This window comes from Pecten maximus, chromosome 19 (assembly GCF_902652985.1).
Source record: "Pecten maximus chromosome 19, xPecMax1.1, whole genome shotgun sequence".
Lineage (NCBI taxonomy): Eukaryota > Metazoa > Mollusca > Bivalvia > Pectinida > Pectinidae > Pecten > Pecten maximus.
Genome location: NC_047033.1, coordinates 25194635 through 25214926, shown reverse-complemented (window position 1 = coordinate 25214926; position 20292 = coordinate 25194635). Strand labels below are relative to the sequence as shown.

General features: G+C 43.7%; 1 protein-coding gene across 1 annotated transcript in view; it reads right to left on the bottom strand.

Annotated features, from left to right (window-relative positions):
* Positions 1-204: 204 nt before the first annotated feature.
* The window catches only part of LOC117317725, a 32780-nt gene continuing 12692 nt past the window's right edge, over positions 205-20292 (bottom strand). Inside the window, exons 3-4 of the mRNA XM_033872626.1 lie at positions 1941-2228; positions 205-530 (exon numbers count right to left, since the gene is read on the bottom strand). Of these exons, the coding sequence (XP_033728517.1) occupies positions 207-530; positions 1941-2228 (612 nt within the window). The 3' untranslated portion in view covers positions 205-206. The remainder of the gene's footprint in view (positions 531-1940; positions 2229-20292) is intronic.

Genomic DNA, 20292 nt, shown 5'->3' with positions numbered 1-20292 from the left:
ATAAAAAAATAAAAAGTCAAATTGATAAGAAGGGAATTGCCATCAAGTCATTTTCGTTTATTGCTAATTATGGTTTTGGTATTTACCGAGATTAATTTTTTTATGGTTTTGAATTTTACCGGGATTAGTTTTGTTAATTAATGTTTTGGTATCTACCGGAATGATTTTTTTAATTATGGTTTTGGTATTTACCGGAATTTATTTCGTTAACTATAGTTTTGGTATGAGAATATTTGTATTGCTGTCCAGAATGATTTCAATAGATGTCGTTTTAAATACTTACTGTCAAACATGTCGATTTCATTATTCTGATGGACCATCAGACATATAATATTCGATATTGCTGGCAGTGACTTTGCGCCGCTGTATCCAGAGAAAACTGTCGATAGTGCAAGCGGCCCCGCGCATGCGCCCGTCTCGAGGGATGGTAAGTCGTCATATATGTAGACCCCGTCGTCCATGATCAGGGCTATATCTATCGCTGACGAAGAGGAACACATATTGATAAGGTTTCCGATCCCTCCTCTTACCTGTAATGATATCATTTTGAAATCACGTGAACAGCAAAAGGTAGTTATACATGGAATTTCATTTCAATTTATGATATTTGATATATCCTTAAACGCCCCCATCCGCCCTTTAAAAAAACTTGATTTACAAAATCATGTCCTTCAATTGTTTTGAATTGATTTGTGGTTTTTATTTTAATACCAAATGATTTCAATTTCTCATGTTCATTCAAATTGTAAGGTACCATACAATCCAATTGCGCACAACCAAGCAATCGGATCGCGTTTTACCAGACAATCAAATCGCGCTAAATAAGCTAATCAAATCGCGCTAAATAAACTAATCAAATCGCGCTAAATAGGCCAATCAAATCGCGCTAAATAAACTAATCAAATCGCTCTAAAGAAGCCAATCAAATCGCGCTAAATAAACTAATCAAATCGCGCTAAATAAGCCAATCAAATCGCGCTAAATAAACTAATCAAATCGCGCTAAATAAACTCATCAAATTGCGCTAAATAAACCAAATCGCGCTAAATAAGCCAATCAAATCGCGCTAAATAAACTAATCAAATCGCTCTAAATAAACTAATCAAATCGCGCTAAATAAGCTAATCAAATCGCGCTAAATAAAACTAAATCAAATCGCTTTAAATAAGCCAATCAAATCGCGCTAAATAAACTAATCAAATCGCGCTAAATAAGCCAATCAAATCGCGCTAAATAAACTAATCAAATCGCGGAAAATAAACTAATCAAATTGCGCTAAATAAACTCATCAAATCGCGCTAAATAAGCCAATCAAATCGCGCTAAATAAACTAATCAAATCGCGCTAAATAAACTCATCAAATCGCGCTAAATAAGCCAATCAAATCGCGCTAAATAAGCCAATCAAATCGCGCTAAATATACTAATCAAATCGCTCTAAACTAATCAAATCGCGCTAAATAAGCTAATCAAATCGCGCTAAATAAACTAAATCAAATCGCTTTAAATAAACCAATCAAATTGCGCTTAATAAACTCATCAAATCGCGCTGAATAAGCCAATCAAATCGCGCTAAATAAACCAATCAAATCGCGCTAAATAAGCCAATCAAATCGCGCTAAATAAACTAATAAAATCGCGCTAAATAACCTAATCAAATCGCGCTTAATAAACTCATCAAATCGCGCTGTTCCAGACAATCCAATCGCGCTAAACCAGGCAATCAGATCGCGCTGTATTCAAGTAAGGGTAAATCAACTTTACATTGACCTCCTTCTCATGCAGTGGAAAGATCAACTAAAATAAATATCCACGTTCCATTTCGCTTGAGGATATATGTTTCCTGATAAACTTACATCCATTACGACAATTTTACCCGTGTCTGTAACTGTAAATGGACAAAACAATGCCTACGGACTGTAGCTATGCTCGTAGAAGTACCTGGGACGTTGCAGTGGGTGACGAGACTGAAGCTATCACAGTTGTCGGGGCTGCTGCTGTTGTCACGGCTAGCGGCACCGTTGTTGTCGAAAGATCTTGAACGTTTACACCATTGACGAACTCGTCCCTGGATTGCACTAAGGAATAACACATGTCCGAGTTGTTCGCTATAATGTAACTCGCGTAGTTGAGTTCACAATCAAAAGATCCGGTCTGCTGAGAAGACTTGCAGTATACGGCCACAGCTTGACAGGAGATATCCACTACACAATGCAATGCACACTCGTGCTGAAAAACAGATTTTCAAACTTATATTTATTAAGTTCTTTGAATCACTTGTTCTTTATTACGCCCGAAGCCATTCAATGTTTGTGTGAATAATATTTGTCTGTGACATAAGCATACTTTTGTTTACTGATAATATTGCTGATTGTGTTAACGGTGATGTACATGCATGTATGTGTGTTTAAACAAGGCTTTTGTGCAAAGAGAATGTCTGCACCATGCCCATCTGGAATATGTTGCACGATTTTAATATATTCGATCGCGTAAATTATTCGCCATGAAATAAATACGAAATCATTTTGTGTATATAAGATTCATCACTCAAAATCCCAGCTTGTCAATTAGGACGACTTTCACCTCGAGATTATGCTCTGGAAGCCATCATATTGCTGGATCTACAGAACTGTATGTATGCTTTATTTAAGATGATATCGCTATCGAGTAGTGTATAAAGAAGATATAGAAAGAATCCTGCTTGGCTTCGTGTTGAACACAAATGTAACATGTATTTCACGGGTGTGTCGGAATATTGTTGCAATCTGTCATACGAGTGAAATATTCGGGGTTTTTGGGGTTTTTTTGTTGTTTTTTTTTTAAAGGAAACCTTATAATTTTTTTTTATCCTTTTCATTGTTAAAGACGAAAAACAGAGAGAGAGAACAATCTATGCGTCGAAAAGCGCGGGAATAAGAAGCATACTCGTTGACTTTGAATACAATACGGTAACTTCAGTTCTTTCGGTTGTTTTCTGGTGTTCAGGTTTACAAAACTGTTGTGAAATTAGTATTTTAGTATTTTGTTAAAAACTGTAATGTACATTACAGAAGTCCATCAAACTAACCAATTATTATTCCTTCGCTTTGTTTTATCCCGAACAGAAAATTTGACGGTTTTCAATGCGACGAATAGAAAGAAGCATTCTGATTGGTCAAAATTTTTCTATCATCGCTTAGTTTTTATCGGGTTAATAATTACTGATATTTGTTATATAAATGGCCCTGTATTTAATGTATTGTAGACTATCGACATATGACATCCAGTTGTAATGGAATTATGTTGATAACAAATCAATCGGCATTAATTGCTTTTGGCTGTGATAACAACAAAACATGCAATGCTACCACAGAGTCACATGGTTATAATTATTAGCGTGGGGTATGTATTGAATTGGTATCTTAATTATAATAGAGGCTGTTTCCATACCCAACACCACACTGGGTCCTGGTCAAAGTTCCTCCGGAAGTACATTCCACGTCAGAATGTACAGTATTCACGATTCAGCCATTTCTAGAACAAAAACACACTTACCTTCTCTAAAACCAGCAACACACATTTGCGTTTCGTTTTTCAATTTTACTAATGACATCAATATCCGCTGTTTTATGGAAACTAGATGTATTTACCACAGGGGGTAACAGGGAATTGATTGTGGTCTTACGATTCTGAATCGAACATGTGTATTTTGTAGTGAACGGATGACATCAGGATTTGATTGGGGCAATCAATTTGGATACCAAAAATAAACGCAACTAGACTTTTAATGTACAAGTGAAAAGGACAATATCCGTTGTATATAATTGTCAAGCAAAACAATTTTTTTGTATGATTTGTTAGAATCAATTTTGTCATATTACATGACCACTTACAATTTAACCAGCCCTGTTTAGTCCTCAATCTCACAGAACCGTTATATTGAATGATAGTTGTGCTATAGAATATATTGTAACTCTAAATGATCAACTGATTCCACCATTTCTGTTGGATTTAACCCTCTTTACAAGCGATTTTATATTTCCTGCGCGTGACTTTATATTGCCAAACAATAATAATAATATCGAGAAAAATGCTTTAGATTTTCTTGTGTATTTGGAGTCTGGTGATAGTACCTGTTAATATAGAGACTATGGCACGATAGCACTGCCAATAATTTCTCTGAAATATACGGTGGCTGTTTTGTGCCATTTCGTCCTTCCGTCTTTTAGGGCGAAAAGACGAAAATTAACAAAACTTTAATTTCCTCTTTTGGGTCGAAAGGAAGAAGACGAAAATTAAGTTTTGTTAATTTTCGTCTTTTCGAGGCGAAAATTCGAAAAGACGAAAATAATGAACCCGAAAAGACGAGAAGTAAAGTCGCTTATTTGCGTGCATTTATTTATGATGTTTCGTCTTTTCGGGGCGAAAATTTAAGTTTTGTAAAGGAAAGGACGAGATATTTGATTTTCGTCTTTTCGCCCCGAAAGACGAAATGGCACAAATCAGCCACCGTAAAAATGCAAGTCAATTGGAAATGAAAGACAAATCTTCCTGGATCTAGAGCAATATCTCCGGTCGTTAGCCTGATACTGTACCGGTGATAAGATGTCAAACCTCTCCACTGTGGGATGACTTTACAAATCATTGATTATCGACAGGATGTATAGATTTGTGGCTGACGATTCATTGATTAACACTGTATCAATAATTTACTCTTCACGTGCTGGTGTATTTTACCGACAGACACTAGTAATACTGATCTCCTTAATGTAGGTACATAAACGGTATACAGGAGAGAGTCACGGGGATTATTGTTTTGTTTGATGACATGTTAATGGCTGTTGATCTATGTTTGTAAATATTTACCTTCTCCTCGGATTTTGACATAATAATTTACTCTCAATTTTAACAGATTATAATACCAAATGTGGTAGTTTGTTCCTTCTTGAGACTTTCGGCACATTCAGTATATATTCATATCTCTAAAAAGATTTTATTTTTCGATAGTCTAGATGGCAACCATCTTAACGAAAATCTGGTAGTTTAGTTTATTTGTTTTAATGTCCTATTAACAGCCAGTGTCATTTAAGGACGTGCCTGGTTTTGGAGGTGGAGGAAAGCCGAAGTACCCGGAGAAAAACCACCGGCCTTCGGTCAGTACCAGGCAACTGCTCCACGTGGGTTTCGAAATCGCGACCCAGAGGTGAAGGGCTAGTGATAAAGTGTCGGGACACCTTAACCACTCGGCAACCGCCTACAAATCTAGAAGACACAAACAATAGCAAATACCGATAAAAGAAGGCAACCATGATTTCAAACCAAAATCGATAAACCGATGGTTACATACGAAGAAAAATACAAGTCTGCACGGAGATCATAGTGACCATTGAGAACATTGAGACAGTACAAGGACATTAAGACCAGGCGCTCCGATAGAGTAAGCGTCTTCTGCTTCATCGACGACACCCGCCATACAAATCTAGGTCACAGCAACACCCACCATACAAATCTAGGTCACAGCGACACCACCATACAAATCTAGGTCACAGCGACACCACCATACAAATCTAGGTCAAATCTGGGTTACGTCACATTCTCGAAATATTAACTATGGCGGTTACAAGGGAACCACCAGACATACAACACGTCTGACTTCATATCACATAAGGGACTGGAATATTTACAAATGAGATCTTATTATCGAATATAAAAATTTCTTATTGTCATCATTAACCTGCATCTCTAAAAACCTTATGTTGTTAATTTCTCAGTTATTATCGACATCTGTCACGATAATCGTGATAATGGGAACAACCACTTGAATATCGAAATAGCTGGGACTTGTAAATATCGTATGTAGGTGAAGCAAGCAGGAATGTTTCTATATAGAAATGGAAAATTGATAACTGAGAAATTGAAAAAATTGTTTTCGTTTTGCTATTTAAAGATAACACACAGTCTTTATACCTATAAATGAAATGAGAAGTCATACAAATGTTTCTAATATGTTGTGTTAAGCTCTTCAATATAATCAGCCTCGTATGAAATCAGAAACAGTGTCTTCCAACAGAAGGACACAGTTTGTGGGGTATGTCAGTCAGTCAACAGAGGGACACAGTTTGTTGGGTATGTCAGTCAGCCAACAGAGGGACACAGTTTGTAGAGTTTGTCAGTCAGTCAACAGAGGGACACAGTTTGTAGAGTTTGTCTGTCAGCCAACAGAGGGACACAGTCTGTGGGGTATGTCAGTCACCTAACAGAGGGACACAGTTTGTTGGGTAGGTCAGTCAGTCAACAGAGGGACACAGTTTGTTGGGTATGTCAGTCAGCCAACAGAGGGACACAGTTTGTTGGGTATGTCAGTCAGCCAACAGAGGGACACAGTTTGTTGGGTATGTCAGTCACCTAACAGAGAGACACAGTTTGTTGGGTTTGTCAGTCAGCCAACAGAGGGACACAGTTTGTGGGTATGTCAGTCAGCCAACAGAGGGACACAGCTTGTTGGTATGTCAGTCAGCCAACAGAGGGACACAGTTTGTTGTGTATGTCAGTCAGTCAACAGAGGGACACAGTTTGTGGGATTTGCCTGTCAGCCAACAGAGGGACACAGTTTGTTAGGTATGTCAGTCAGCCAACAGAGGGACACAGTTTGTGGGATTTGCCTGTCAGCCAACAGAGGGACACAGTTTGTTATGTTTGTCAGTCAGTCAACAGAGGAACACAGTTTGTTGGGTATGTCAGTCAGTCAACAGAGGGACACAGTTTGTGGGGTATGTCAGTCAGCCAACAGAGGGACACAGTTTGTGGGGTATGTCAGTCAGTCAACAGAGGGACACAGTTTGTGGGGTATGTCAGTCAGCCAACAGAGGGACACAGTTTGTGGGGTATACCAGTCAGTCAACAGAGGGACACAGTTTGTGGGGTATGTCAGTCAGTCAACAGAGGGACACAGTTTGTTGGGTATGTCAGTCAGTCAACAGAGGGACACAGTTTGTTGGTATGTCAGTCAGTCAACAGAGGGACACAGTTTGTTGGTATGTCAGTCAGCCAACAGAGGGACACAGTTTGTTGGGTATGTCAGTCAGCCAACAGAGGGACACAGTTTGTTGGTATGTCAGTCAGTCAACAGAGGGACACAGTTTGTAGAGTTTGTCAGTCAGTCAACAGAGGGACACAGTTTGTAGAGTTTGTCTGTCAGCCAACAGAGGGACACAGTCTGTGGGGTATGTCAGTCACCTAACAGAGGGACACAGTTTGTTGGGTAGGTCAGTCAGTCAACAGAGGGACACAGTTTGTTGGGTATGTCAGTCAGCCAACAGAGGGACACAGTTTGTTGGGTATGTCAGTCAGCCAACAGAGGGACACAGTTTGTTGGGTATGTCAGTCACCTAACAGAGAGACACAGTTTGTTGGGTTTGTCAGTCAGCCAACAGAGGGACACAGTTTGTGGGGTATGTCAGTCAGCCAACAGAGGGACACAGCTTGTTGGTATGTCAGTCAGCCAACAGAGGGACACAGTTTGTTGTGTATGTCAGTCAGTCAACAGAGGGACACAGTTTGTGGGATTTGCCTGTCAGCCAACAGAGGGACACAGTTTGTTAGGTATGTCAGTCAGCCAACAGAGGGACACAGTTTGTTGGTATGTCAGTCAGTCAACAGAGGGACACAGTTTGTTGGGTATGTCAGTCAGCCAACAGAGGGACACAGTTTGTGGGGTATGTCAGTCAGTCAACAGAGGGACACAGTTTGTGGGGTATGTCAGTCAGTCAACAGAGGGACACAGTTTGTTGGTATGTCAGTCAGTCAACAGAGGGACACAGTTTGTTTGGGTATGTCAGTCAGTCAACAGAGGGACACAGTTTGTGGGGTATGTCAGTCAGTCAACAGAGGGACACAGTTTGTTGGTATGTCAGTCAGTCAACAGAGGGACACAGTTTGTTGGATATGTCAGTCAGTCAACAGAGGGACACAGTTTGTTGGGTATGTCAGTCAGTCAACAGAGGGACACAGTTTGTTGGGTATGTCAACCAGTCAACAGAGGGACACAGTTAGTGGGTATGTCAGTCAGCCAACAGAGGGACACAGTTTGTTGGGTATGTCAGTCAGCCAACAGAGGGACACAGTTTGTTGGTATGTCAGTCAGTCAACAGAGGGACACAGTTTGTTGTGTATGTCGTTCAGTCAACAGAGGGACACAGTTTGTTGGGTATGTCAACCAGTCAACAGAGGGACACAGTTTGTTGGGTATGTCAGTCAGTCAACAGAGGGACACGGTTTGTTGGGTATGTCAGTCAGCCAACAGAGGGACACAGTTTGTTGGTATGTCAGTCAGCCAACAGAGGGACACAGTTTGTTGGGTATGTCAGTCAGCCAACAGAGGGACACAGTTTGTTGGTATGTCAGTCAGCCAACAGAGGGACACAGTCTGTTGGTATGTCAGTCAGTCAACAGAGGGACACAGTTTGTGGGGTATGTCAGGCAGTCAACAGAGGGACACAGTTTGTTGGTTTGTCAGTCAGTCAACAGAGGGACACAGTTTGTTGGTTTGTCAGTCAGCCAACAGAGGGACACAGTTTGTTGGGTATGTCAGTCAGCCAACAGAGGGACACAGTTTGTTGGGTATGTCAGTCAGTCAACAGAGGGACACAGTTTGTTGGGTATGTCAGTCAGTCAACAGAGGGACACAGTTTGTGGGGTATGTCAGTCAGTCAACAGAGGGACACAGTTTGTGGGGTATGTCAGTCAGTCAACAGAGGGACACAGTTTGTGGGGTATGTCAGTCAGTCAACAGAGGGACACAGTTTGTTGGGTATGTCAGGCAGTCAACAGAGGGACACAGTTTGTGGGTATGCCAGTCAGCCAACAGAGGGACACAGTTTGTGGGGTGTCTGTCAGTCAACAGAGGGACACAGTTTGTTGGGTATGTCAGTCAGCCAACAGAGGGACATAGTTTGTTGGGTATGTCAGGCAGTCAACAGAGGGACACAGTTTGTTGGGTATGTCAGTCAGTCAACAGAGGGACACAGTCTGTTGGGTATGTCAGTCAGCCAACAGAGGGACACAGTTTGTTGGTTTGTCAGTCAGTCAACAGAGGGACACAGTTTGTTAGGTATATCAGTCAGCCAACAGAGGGACACAGTTTGTGGGATTTGTCTGTCAGCCAACAGAGGGACACAGTTTGTTAGGTATGTCAGTCAGCCAACAGAGGGACAAAGTTTGTTGTGGTTTGTCAGTCAGCCTACAGAGGGACACAGTTTGTTGGTATGTCAGTCAGTCAACAGAGGGACACAGTTTGTTGGGTATACCAGTCAGCCAACAGAGGGACACAGTTTGTGGGGTATACCAGTCAGCCAACAGAGGGACACAGTTTGGTGGGTATGTCAGTCAGTCAACAGAGGGACACAGTTTGTTGTGGTGTGTCAGTCAGCCTACAGAGGGACACAGTTTGTTGGGTATGTCAGTCAGTCAACAGAGGGACACAGTTTGTTGGGTACGTCAGTCAGTCAACAGAGGGACACAGTTTGTTGGGTATGTCAGTCAGCCAACAGAGGGACACAGTTTGTTGGGTTTGTCAGTCAGTCAACAGAGGGACACAGTTTGTTGGGTATGTCAGTCAGTCAACAGAGGGACACAGTTTGTTGGGTATGTCAGTCAGTCAACAGAGGGACACAGTTTGTTGGGGGTATGTCAGGCAGTCAACAGAGGGACACAGTTTGTGGGGTATGTCAGTCAGTCAACAGAGGGACACAGTTTGTGGGGTATGTCAGTCAGTCAACAGAGGGACACAGTTTGTGGGGTATGTCAGTCAGTCAACAGAGGGACACAGTTTGTGGGGTATGTCAGTCAGTCAACAGAGGGACACAGTTTGTGGGTATGCCAGTCAGCCAACAGAGGGACACAGTTTGTGGGTATGCCAGTCAGCCAACAGAGGGACACAGTTTGGAGGGTATGCCAGTCAGTCAACAGAGGGACACAGTTTGTTGGGTATATCAGTCAGCCAACAGAGGGACACAGTTTGTTGAGTATACCAGTCAGCCAACAGAGGGACACAGTTTGTGGGATTTGCCTGTCAGCCAACAGAGGGACACAGTTTGTTGTGGTATGTCAGTCAGCCAACAGAGGGACACAGTAAGTTGGTATGTCAGTCAGTCAACAGAGGGACACAGTTTGTTGGGTATGTCAGTCAGCCAACAGAGGGACACAGTTTGTTAGGTATATCAGTCAGCCAACAGAGGGACACAGTTTGTGGGATTTGCCTGTCAGCCAACAGAGGGACACAGTTTGTTGTGGTATGTCAGTCAGCCAACAGAGGGACACAGTTTGTTGGGTATGTCAGTCAGTCAGCCGAGGGACACAGTTTGTTGGGTATGTCAGTCAGTCAGCCGAGGGACACAGTTTGTTGGGTATGTCAGTCAGCCAACAGGGAGACACAGTTTGTTGGGTATGTCAGTCAGCCAACAGAGGGACACAGTTTGTTGGGTATGTCAGTCAGTCAACAGAGGGACACAGTCTGTTGGGTATGTCAGTCAGTCAACAGAGGGACACAGTTTGTTGTGTATGTCAAGCAGTCAACAGAGGGACACAGTTTGTTGGTTTGTCAGTCAGCCAACAGAGGGACAAAGTTTGTTGTGGTTTGTCAGTCAGCCTACAGAGGGACACAGTTTGTTGGTATGTCAGTCAGTCAACAGAGGGACACAGTTTGTTGGGTATACCAGTCAGCCAACAGAGGGACACAGTTTGTGGGGTATACCAGTCAGCCAACAGAGGGACACAGTTTGGTGGGTATGTCAGTCAGTCAACAGAGGGACACAGTTTGTTGGTATGTCAGTCAGCCAACAGAGGGACACAGTTTGTTGGGTATGTCAGTCAGTCAACAGAGGGACACAGTTTGTTGGGTATGTCAGTCAGCCAACAGAGGGACACAGTTTGTGGGGTATGTCAGTCAGTCAACAGAGGGACACAGTTTGTTGGGTATGTCAGTCAGCCAACAGAGGGACACAGTTTGTTGGGTATGTCAGTCAGCCAACAGAGGGACACAGTTTGTGGGGTATGTCAGTCAGTCAACAGAGGGACACAGTTTGTTGGGTATGTCAGTCAGTCAACAGAGGGACACAGTTTGTTGGGTATGTCAGTCAGCCAACAGAGGGACACAGTTTGTTGGGTATGTCAGTCAGCCAACAGAGGGACACAGTTTGTGGGGTATACCAGTCAGTCAACAGAGGGACACAGTTTGTGGGGTATGTCAGTCAGTCAACAGAGGGACACAGTTTGTTGGGTATGTCAGTCAGCCAACAGAGGGACACAGTTTGTGGGGTATACCAGTCAGTCAACAGAGGGACACAGTTTGTTGGGTATGTCAGTCAGTCAACAGAGGGACACAGTTTGTTGGGTATGTCAGTCAGTCAACAGAGGGACACAGTTTGTTGGGTATGTCAGTCAGCCAACAGAGGGACACAGTTTGTTGGGTATGTCAGTCAGCCAACAGAGGGACACAGTTTGTGGGGTATACCAGTCAGTCAACAGAGGGACACAGTTTGTGGGGTATGTCAGTCAGTCAACAGAGGGACACAGTTTGTGGGGTATGTCAGTCAGTCAACAGAGGGACACAGTTTGTTGGGTATGTCAGTCAGCCAACAGAGGGACACAGTTTGTTGGGTATGTCAGTCAGTCAACAGAGGGACACAGTTTGTTGGGTATGTCAGCCAGTCAACAGAGGGACACAGTTTGTGGGGTATGTCAGTCAGCCAACAGAGGGACACAGTTTGTTGGGTATGTCAGTCAGTCAACAGAGGGACACAGTAAGTTGGGTATGTCAGTCAGTCAACAGAGGGACACAGTTTGTTGTGGTATGTCAGTCAGTCAACAGAGGGACACAGTTTGTTGGGTATGTCAGTCAGCCAACAGAGGGACACAGTTTGTTGGGTATGTCAGTCAGCCAACAGAGGGCACAGTTTGTTGGGTATGTCAGTCAGTCAACAGAGGGACACAGTAAGTTGGGTATGTCAGTCAGCCAACAGAGGGCACAGTTTGTTGGGTATGTCAGTCAACCAACAGATGGACACAGTTTGGTGGGTATGCCAGTCAGTCAACAGAGGGACACAGTTTGTTCGGTATGTCAGTCAGTCAACAGAGGGACACAGTCTGTTGGGTAGGTCAGTCAACAGAGGGACACAGTTTGTTGTGTATGTCAGTCAGCCAACAGAGGGACACAGTTTGTTGGGTATGTCAGTCAGTCAACAGATGGACACAGTTTGTTGGGTATGTCAGTCAGCCAACAGAGGGACACAGTTTGTTGGGTATGTCAGTCAGTCAACAGATGGACACAGTTTGTTGGGTATGTCAGTCAGCCAACAGAGGGACACAGTTTGTTGGGTTTGTCAGTCAGTCAACAGAGGGACACAGTTTGTGAGTATGTCAGTCAGTCAACAGATGGACACAGTTTGTGGGTATGTCAGTCAGCCAACAGAGGGACACAGTTTGTTGTGTATGTCAGTCAGCCAACAGAGGGACACAGTTTGTGGGTATGTCAGTCAGCCAACAGAGGGACACAGTTTGTTGGGTATGTCCGTCAGTCAACAGAGAGACACAGTTTGTGGGGTATGTCAGTCAGCCAACAGAGGGACACAGTTTGTTGGTATGCCAGTCAGCCAACAGAGTGACACAGTCTGTTGGGTATGTCAGTCAGTCAACAGAGGGACACAGTTAGGTGGGTATGCCAGTCAGTCAACAGAGGGACACAGTTTGTTGGGTATGTCTGTCAGCTAACAGAGGGACACAGTTTGTTGGGTATGTCAGTCAGTCAACAGAGGGACACAGTTTGTTGGGTATGTCAGTCAGCCAACAGAGGGACACAGTTTGTTGGGTATGTTAGTCAGCTAACAGAGGGACACAGTTTGTTGGTATGTCAGTCAGTCAACAGAGGGACACAGTTTGTGGGGTATGTCAGTCAGTCAACAGAGGGACACAGTTTGTTGGGTATGTCTGTCAGTCAACAGAGGGACACAGTTTGTTGGGTATGTCTGTCAGTCAACAGAGGGACACAGTTTGTTGGGTATGTCAGTCAACAGAGGGACACAGTTTGTAGGGTATGTCAGCCAGTCAACAGAGGGACACAGTTTGTTGGGTATGTCAGTCAGCTAACAGAGGGACACAGTTTGTTGGTATGTCAGTCAGTCAACAGAGGGACACAGTTTGTAGGGTATGTCAGCCAGTCAACAGAGGGACACAGTTTGTTGGGTATGTCAGTCAGCCAACAGAGGGACACAGTTTGTGGGGTATGTCAGTCAGCCAACAGAGGGACACAGTGTGTTGGGTATGTCAGTCAGTCAACAGAGGGACACAGTTTGTTGGGTATGTCAGTCAGTCAACAGATGGACACAGTTTGTTGGGTATGTCAGTCAGCCAACAGAGGGACACAGTAAGTTGGGTATGTCAGTCAGTCAACAGAGGGACACAGTTTGTTGGTATGTCAGTCAGTCAACAGAGGGACACAGTTTGTTGGGTATGTCAGTCAGTCAACAGAGGGACACAGTTTGTTGGGTGTCAGTCAGCCAACAGAGGGACACAGTTTGTTGGGTGTCAGTCAGCCAACAGATGGACACAGTTTGTTAGGTATATCAGTCAGCCAACAGAGGGACACAGTGTGTTGGGTATGTCAGTCAGTCAACAGAGGGACACAGTTTGTTGGGTATGTCAGTCAGCTAACAGAGGGACACAGTTTGTTGGTATGTCAGTCAGTCAACAGAGGGACACAGTTTGTTGGGTATACCAGTCAGTCAACAGAGGGACACAGTTTGTTGGGTATGTCTGTCAGTCAACAGAGGGACACAGTTTGTTGGGTATGTCAGTCAACAGAGGGACACAGTTTGTTAGGTTTGTCAGTCAGCTAACAGAGGGACACAGTTTGTGGGGTATGTCAGTCAGTCAACAGAGGGACACAGTTTGTTGGGTATGTCAGTCAGCCAACAGAGGGACACAGTTTGTTGGGTATGTTAGTCAGCTAACAGAGGGACACAGTTTGTTGGTATGTCAGTCAGTCAACAGAGGGACACAGTTTGTGGGGTATGTCAGTCAGTCAACAGAGGGACACAGTTTGTTGGGTATGTCTGTCAGTCAACAGAGGGACACAGTTTGTTGGGTATGTCTGTCAGTCAACAGAGGGACACAGTTTGTTGGGTATGTCAGTCAACAGAGGGACACAGTTTGTAGGGTATGTCAGCCAGTCAACAGAGGGACACAGTTTGTTGGGTATGTCAGTCAGCTAACAGAGGGACACAGTTTGTTGGTATGTCAGTCAGTCAACAGAGGGACACAGTTTGTAGGGTATGTCAGCCAGTCAACAGAGGGACACAGTTTGTTGGGTATGTCAGTCAGCCAACAGAGGGACACAGTTTGTGGGGTATGTCAGTCAGCCAACAGAGGGACACAGTGTGTTGGGTATGTCAGTCAGTCAACAGAGGGACACAGTTTGTTGGGTATGTCAGTCAGTCAACAGATGGACACAGTTTGTTGGGTATGTCAGTCAGCCAACAGAGGGACACAGTAAGTTGGGTATGTCAGTCAGTCAACAGAGGGACACAGTTTGTTGGTATGTCAGTCAGTCAACAGAGGGACACAGTTTGTTGGGTATGTCAGTCAGTCAACAGAGGGACACAGTTTGTTGGGTGTCAGTCAGCCAACAGAGGGACACAGTTTGTTGGGTGTCAGTCAGCCAACAGATGGACACAGTTTGTTAGGTATATCAGTCAGCCAACAGAGGGACACAGTGTGTTGGGTATGTCAGTCAGTCAACAGAGGGACACAGTTTGTTGGGTATGTCAGTCAGCTAACAGAGGGACACAGTTTGTTGGTATGTCAGTCAGTCAACAGAGGGACACAGTTTGTTGGGTATACCAGTCAGTCAACAGAGGGACACAGTTTGTTGGGTATGTCTGTCAGTCAACAGAGGGACACAGTTTGTTGGGTATGTCAGTCAACAGAGGGACACAGTTTGTTAGGTTTGTCAGTCAGCTAACAGAGGGACACAGTTTGTGGGGTATGTCAGTCAGTCAACAGAGGGACACAGTTTGTTGGGTATGTCAGTCAGTCAACAGAGGGACACAGTTTGTTGGGTGTCAGTCAGCCAACAGATGGACACAGTTTGTTAGGTATATCAGTCAGCCAACAGAGGGACACAGTTTGTTAGGTTTGTCAGTCAGCTAACAGAGGGACACAGTTTGTGGGGTATGTCAGCCAGTCAACAGAGGGACACAGTTTGTTGGTATGTCAGTCAGTCAACAGAGGGACACAGTTTGTTGGGTATGTCAGTCAGTCAACAGAGGGACACAGTCTGTTGGGTATGTCAGTCAGCCAACAGAGGGACACAGTTTGTTGGGTATGTCAGTCAACAGAGGGACACAGTTTGTTAGGTTTGTCAGTCAGCTAACAGAGGGACACAGTTTGTGGGGTATGTCAGTCAGTCAACAGAGGGACACAGTTTGTTGTGTATGTCAGTCAGTCAACAGAGGGACACAGTTTGTTGGTATGTCAGTCAGTCAACAGAGGGACACAGTCTGTTGGGTATGTCAGTCAGTCAACAGAGGGACACAGTTTGTGGGGTATGTCAGTCAGTCAACAGAGGGACACAGTTTGTTGGGTATGTCAGTCAGCTAACAGAGGGACACAGTTTGTGGGGTATGTCAGTCAGTAAACAGAGGGACACAGTTTGTTGGGTATGTCAGTCAGCTAACAGAGGGACACAGTTTGTTGTGTATGTCAGTCAGTCAACAGAGGGACACAGTTTGTTGTGTATGTATGTCAGCTAACAGAGGGACACAGTCTGTTGGGTATGTCAGTCAGCTAACAGAGGGACACAGTTTGTGGGGTATGTCAGTCAGTCAACAGAGGGACACAGTTTGTTGGGTATGTCAGTCAGTCAACAGAGGGACACAGTTTGTTGGGTTTGTCAGTCAGTCAACAGAGGGACACAGTCTGTTGGTATGTCAGTCAGTCAACAGAGGGACACAGTTTGTTAGTATGTCAGTCAGTCAACAGAGGGACACAGTTTGTTAGTATGTCAGTCAGTCAACAGAGGGACACAGTTTGTTGGGTATGTCAGTCAGCCAACAGAGGGACACAGTTTGTTGGGTATGTCAGTTAGCCAACAGAGGGACACAGTTTGTTAGTATGTCAGTCAGTCAACAGAGGGACACAGTTTGTTAGTATGTCAGTCAGTCAACAGAGGGACACAGTTTGTTGGGTATGTCAGTCAGTCAACAGAGGGACACAGTTTGTTAGTATGTCAGTCAGCCAACAGAGGGACACAGCCTGTTGGGTATGTCAGTCAGTCAGCAGAGGGACACAGTTTGTGGGGTATGTCAGTCAGTCAACAGTGGGACACAGTTTGTGGGGTATACCAGTCAGCCAACAGAGGGACACAGTCTGTTGGGTATGTCAGTCAGCCAACAGAGGGACACAGTTTGTTGGTATGTCAGTCAGCCAACAGAGGGACACAGTTTGTGGGGTATACCAGTCAGTCAACAGAGGGACACAGTTTGTGGGGTATGTCAGTCAGTCAACAGAGTGACACAGTTTGTTGGGTATGTCAGTCAGTCAACAGAGGGACACAGTTTGTGGGGTATACCAGTCAGTCAACAGAGGGACACAGTTTGTGGGGTATGTCAGTCAGTCAACAGAGGGACACAGTTTATTGGGTATGTCAGTCAGTCAACAGAGGGACACAGTTTGTGGGGTATACCAGTCAGTCAACAGAGGGACACAGTTTGTGGGGTATGTCAGTCAGTCAACAGAGGGACACAGTTTATTGGGTATGTCAGTCAGCCAACAGAGGGACACAGTTTGTTGTGTATGTCAGTCAGTCAACAGAGGGACACAGTTTGTTGGGTATGTCAGTCAGTCAACAGAGAGACACAGTTTGTGGGGTATGTCAGTCAGTCAACAGAGGGACACAGTTTGTGGGGTATGTCAGTCAGCCAACAGAGGGACACAGTTTGTGGGGTATACCAGTCAGTCAACAGAGGGACACAGTTTGTTGGGTATGTCAGTCAGTCAACAGAGGGACACAGTTTGTGGGGTATACCAGTCAGTCAACAGAGGGACACAGTTTGTGGGGTATGTCAGTCAGTCAACAGAGGGACACAGTTTATTGGGTCTGTCAGTCAGTCAACAGAGGGACACAGTTTGTTGGGTATTTCAGTCAGCCAACAGAGGGACACAGTTTGTTGGTATGTCAGTCAGTCAACAGAGGGACACAGTTTGTGGGTACATCAGTCAGCCAACAGAGGGACACAGTTTGTTGTGGTATGTCAGTCAGTCAACAGAGGGACACAGTTTGTTGTGGTATGTCAGTCTGTCATCAGAGGGACACAGTTTGTGGGGTATGTCAGTCAGTCAACAGAGGGACACAGTGTGTTGGGTCTGTCAGTCAGTCAACAGAGGGACACAGTTTGTGGGGTATGTCAGTCAGTCAACAGAGGGACACAGTTTGTTAGTATGTCAGTCAGTCAACAGAGGGACACAGTTTGTTGGGTATGTCAGTCAGTCAACAGAGGGACACAGTTTGTGGGGTATGTCAGTCAGTCAACAGAGGGACACAGTTTGTTAGTATGTCAGTCAGTCAACAGAGGGACACAGTTTGTTGGGTATGTCAGTCAGTCAACAGAGGGACACAGTTTGTTGGGTATGTCAGTCAGTCAACAGAGGGACACAGTTTGTTGTGTATGTCAGTCTGTCATCAGAGGGACACAGTTTGTGGGGTATGTAAGTCAGTCAACAGAGGGACACAGTTTGTTGGTATGTCAGTCAGCCAACAGAGGGACACAGTTTGTGGGGTATGTCAGTCAGTCAACAGAGGGACACAGTTTGTGGGATACGTCAGTCAGCCAACAGAGGGGTACAGTTTGTTGGGTATGTCAGTCAGTCAACAGAGGGACACAGTTTGTTGGGTATGTCAGTCAGTCAACAGTGGGACACAGTTTGTGGGGTATGTCAGTCAACAGAGGGACACAGTAAGTTGGGTATGTCAGTCAGTCAACAGAGGGACACAGTAAGTTGGGTATGTCAGTCAGTCAACAGAGGGACACAGTTTGTTGGTATGTCAGTCAGTCAACAGAGGGACACAGTTTGTTGGTATGTCAGTCAGCCAACAGAGGGACACAGTTTGTGGGGTATGTCAGTCAGTCAACAGAGGGACACAGTTTGTTGGGTATGTCAGTCAGTCAACAGAGGGACACAGTTTGTTGGTATGTCAGTCAGTCAACAGAGGGACACGGTTTGTTGGTACGTCAGTCAGCCAACAGAGGGACACAGTTTGTTGGGTATGTCAGTCAGCCAACAGAGGGACACAGTTTGTTGGGTATGTCAGTCAGTCAACAGAGGGACACAGTTTGGTGGGTATGTCAGTCAGTCAACAGAGGGACACAGTTAGTTGGTATGTCAGTCAGTCAACAGAGGGACACGGTTTGTTGGTACGTCAGTCAGTCAACAGAGGGACACAGTTTGTTGGGTATGTCAGTCAGTCAACAGAGGGACACAGTTTGTGGGGTTTGTCAGTCAGCTAACAGAGGGACATAGTTTGTTGGGTATGTCAGTCAGTCAACAGAGGGACACAGTTTGTTGGGTATGTCAGTCAGTCAACAGAGGGACACAGTTTGTTGGGTTTGTCAGTCAGTCAACAGAGGGACACAGTTTGTTGGGTATGTCAGTCAGTCAACAGAGGGACACAGTTTGTTGGGTATGTCAGTCAGCTAACAGAGGGACACAGTTTGTGGGGGTATGTCAGTCAGCCAACAGAGGAACGACTATTACGAAGTGTTCAGCATAAATGGTAAAGACATTCCACAATGTCTGACTGCTATCCATCGGATATCGTGATTCTCAGTTTTATAAACTCAATATTTGATGCCAGGATTAATCTGCCTTCCAATAACCAAGAACCATTAATCCGATAAGTTGGAACAATGATATAAAGTATCAAAAGGTCGCAAGGATTTGCTTTCATTGATTCCGTGTGGAAATTCACGGTCATCAAAGGATAAACGCATTAAGGCTGGGCTGCTTTCGTACCCCTTCAACTTTAGACGTTCTCCCTTGATGTGTATGACGTCGTAGTGTAAGCGAAAACAACTATAGATTATTTTCTTTTTTTGTGTGTGTGAAAAAAAAAGTGAAAAAACGACACGTCTTCCCTTTTCACTTACTATGCTTTGATTTTTTTGCTCTAAATTGACCTTTGATCTGTGGTTCAAGGTCAAACTGCACTTTATCAGTAGGGTGATAAGGGTATACAGCAACAGTCATTTGAATATTTTAAGAGTTTAGATATCATTGCCGGATAAAAACAATGATTGAAAAATATGCACTTTGACCTTTGATACCGAGATTAAGGTCAAATGTGACTATATGTCAAGATATCTTCAACGGTGCAGAAGAAGTTATGGCCTGGGTAAAATTTTCACTTATTTGACCTTTGAACTTGAGGTCAAGGTCAGTGGTTTTACAATAAAAGCCAGTTGTAATATTTCCTGCATTATCTATCTGAATTAAAACATCTAAAAATGGTATAGAAATATCACTACACTTCATTGTATAACAAATTGATGGATGAAGAGTATTCATCATATGACGAAATTCATGTACATCCTTCTCAGGAGGCCATATGATAAAACAATCATCAAGGAACCTTAAAAAGTTAGTTTTGACAAATTCAGTTAAAGTATTCCCAAACTTAGATTCAATTTTCAGATAAAAGGTTTCTTCTAAATATCCTAAGACTAAAGTCGCATTTGTGGGAACTACTTTAGTTCTCATTGCAGTACCTTTGATCTGTTGGGAAAAAAACTTTGATCAAAATAAAAAGCATTGCGTTTCAAAACAATTTCTAAAGTATAAAATCATTACTTAAGCGGGAATAAATATTTTTTTCTTTTTTTTTTTTGTTCAACCAATATTTAACAGCTTCTATACCTAGATCATGTGGAATGTTAGTGTAGAGACTTACTACATTAAAAGTAACACGTTTATACTTACACTGAGTCTGTCGAGGTAAACCACCAAGAAAATCAAAATGGTTTCAATATAAGGTCTAAAATGACTTAAGCGTTGAGTGGCGCTATTAGATCCACCAACTACAGGTCTAAATTTTAAATCCGTAAGATTTCAATTTCTACGTATATATTATTCTGATCCTCTATGATGGAACTTTTTATGAATTATAGGTAGACCATAGAAGAAAAAAACAACAAAAACAAAAAACAAAAAACAAAACACAAAAAAAAAAGCAAAAAAGAAAAAAAAAGAAAAGAAAAAGAAAAAAAAA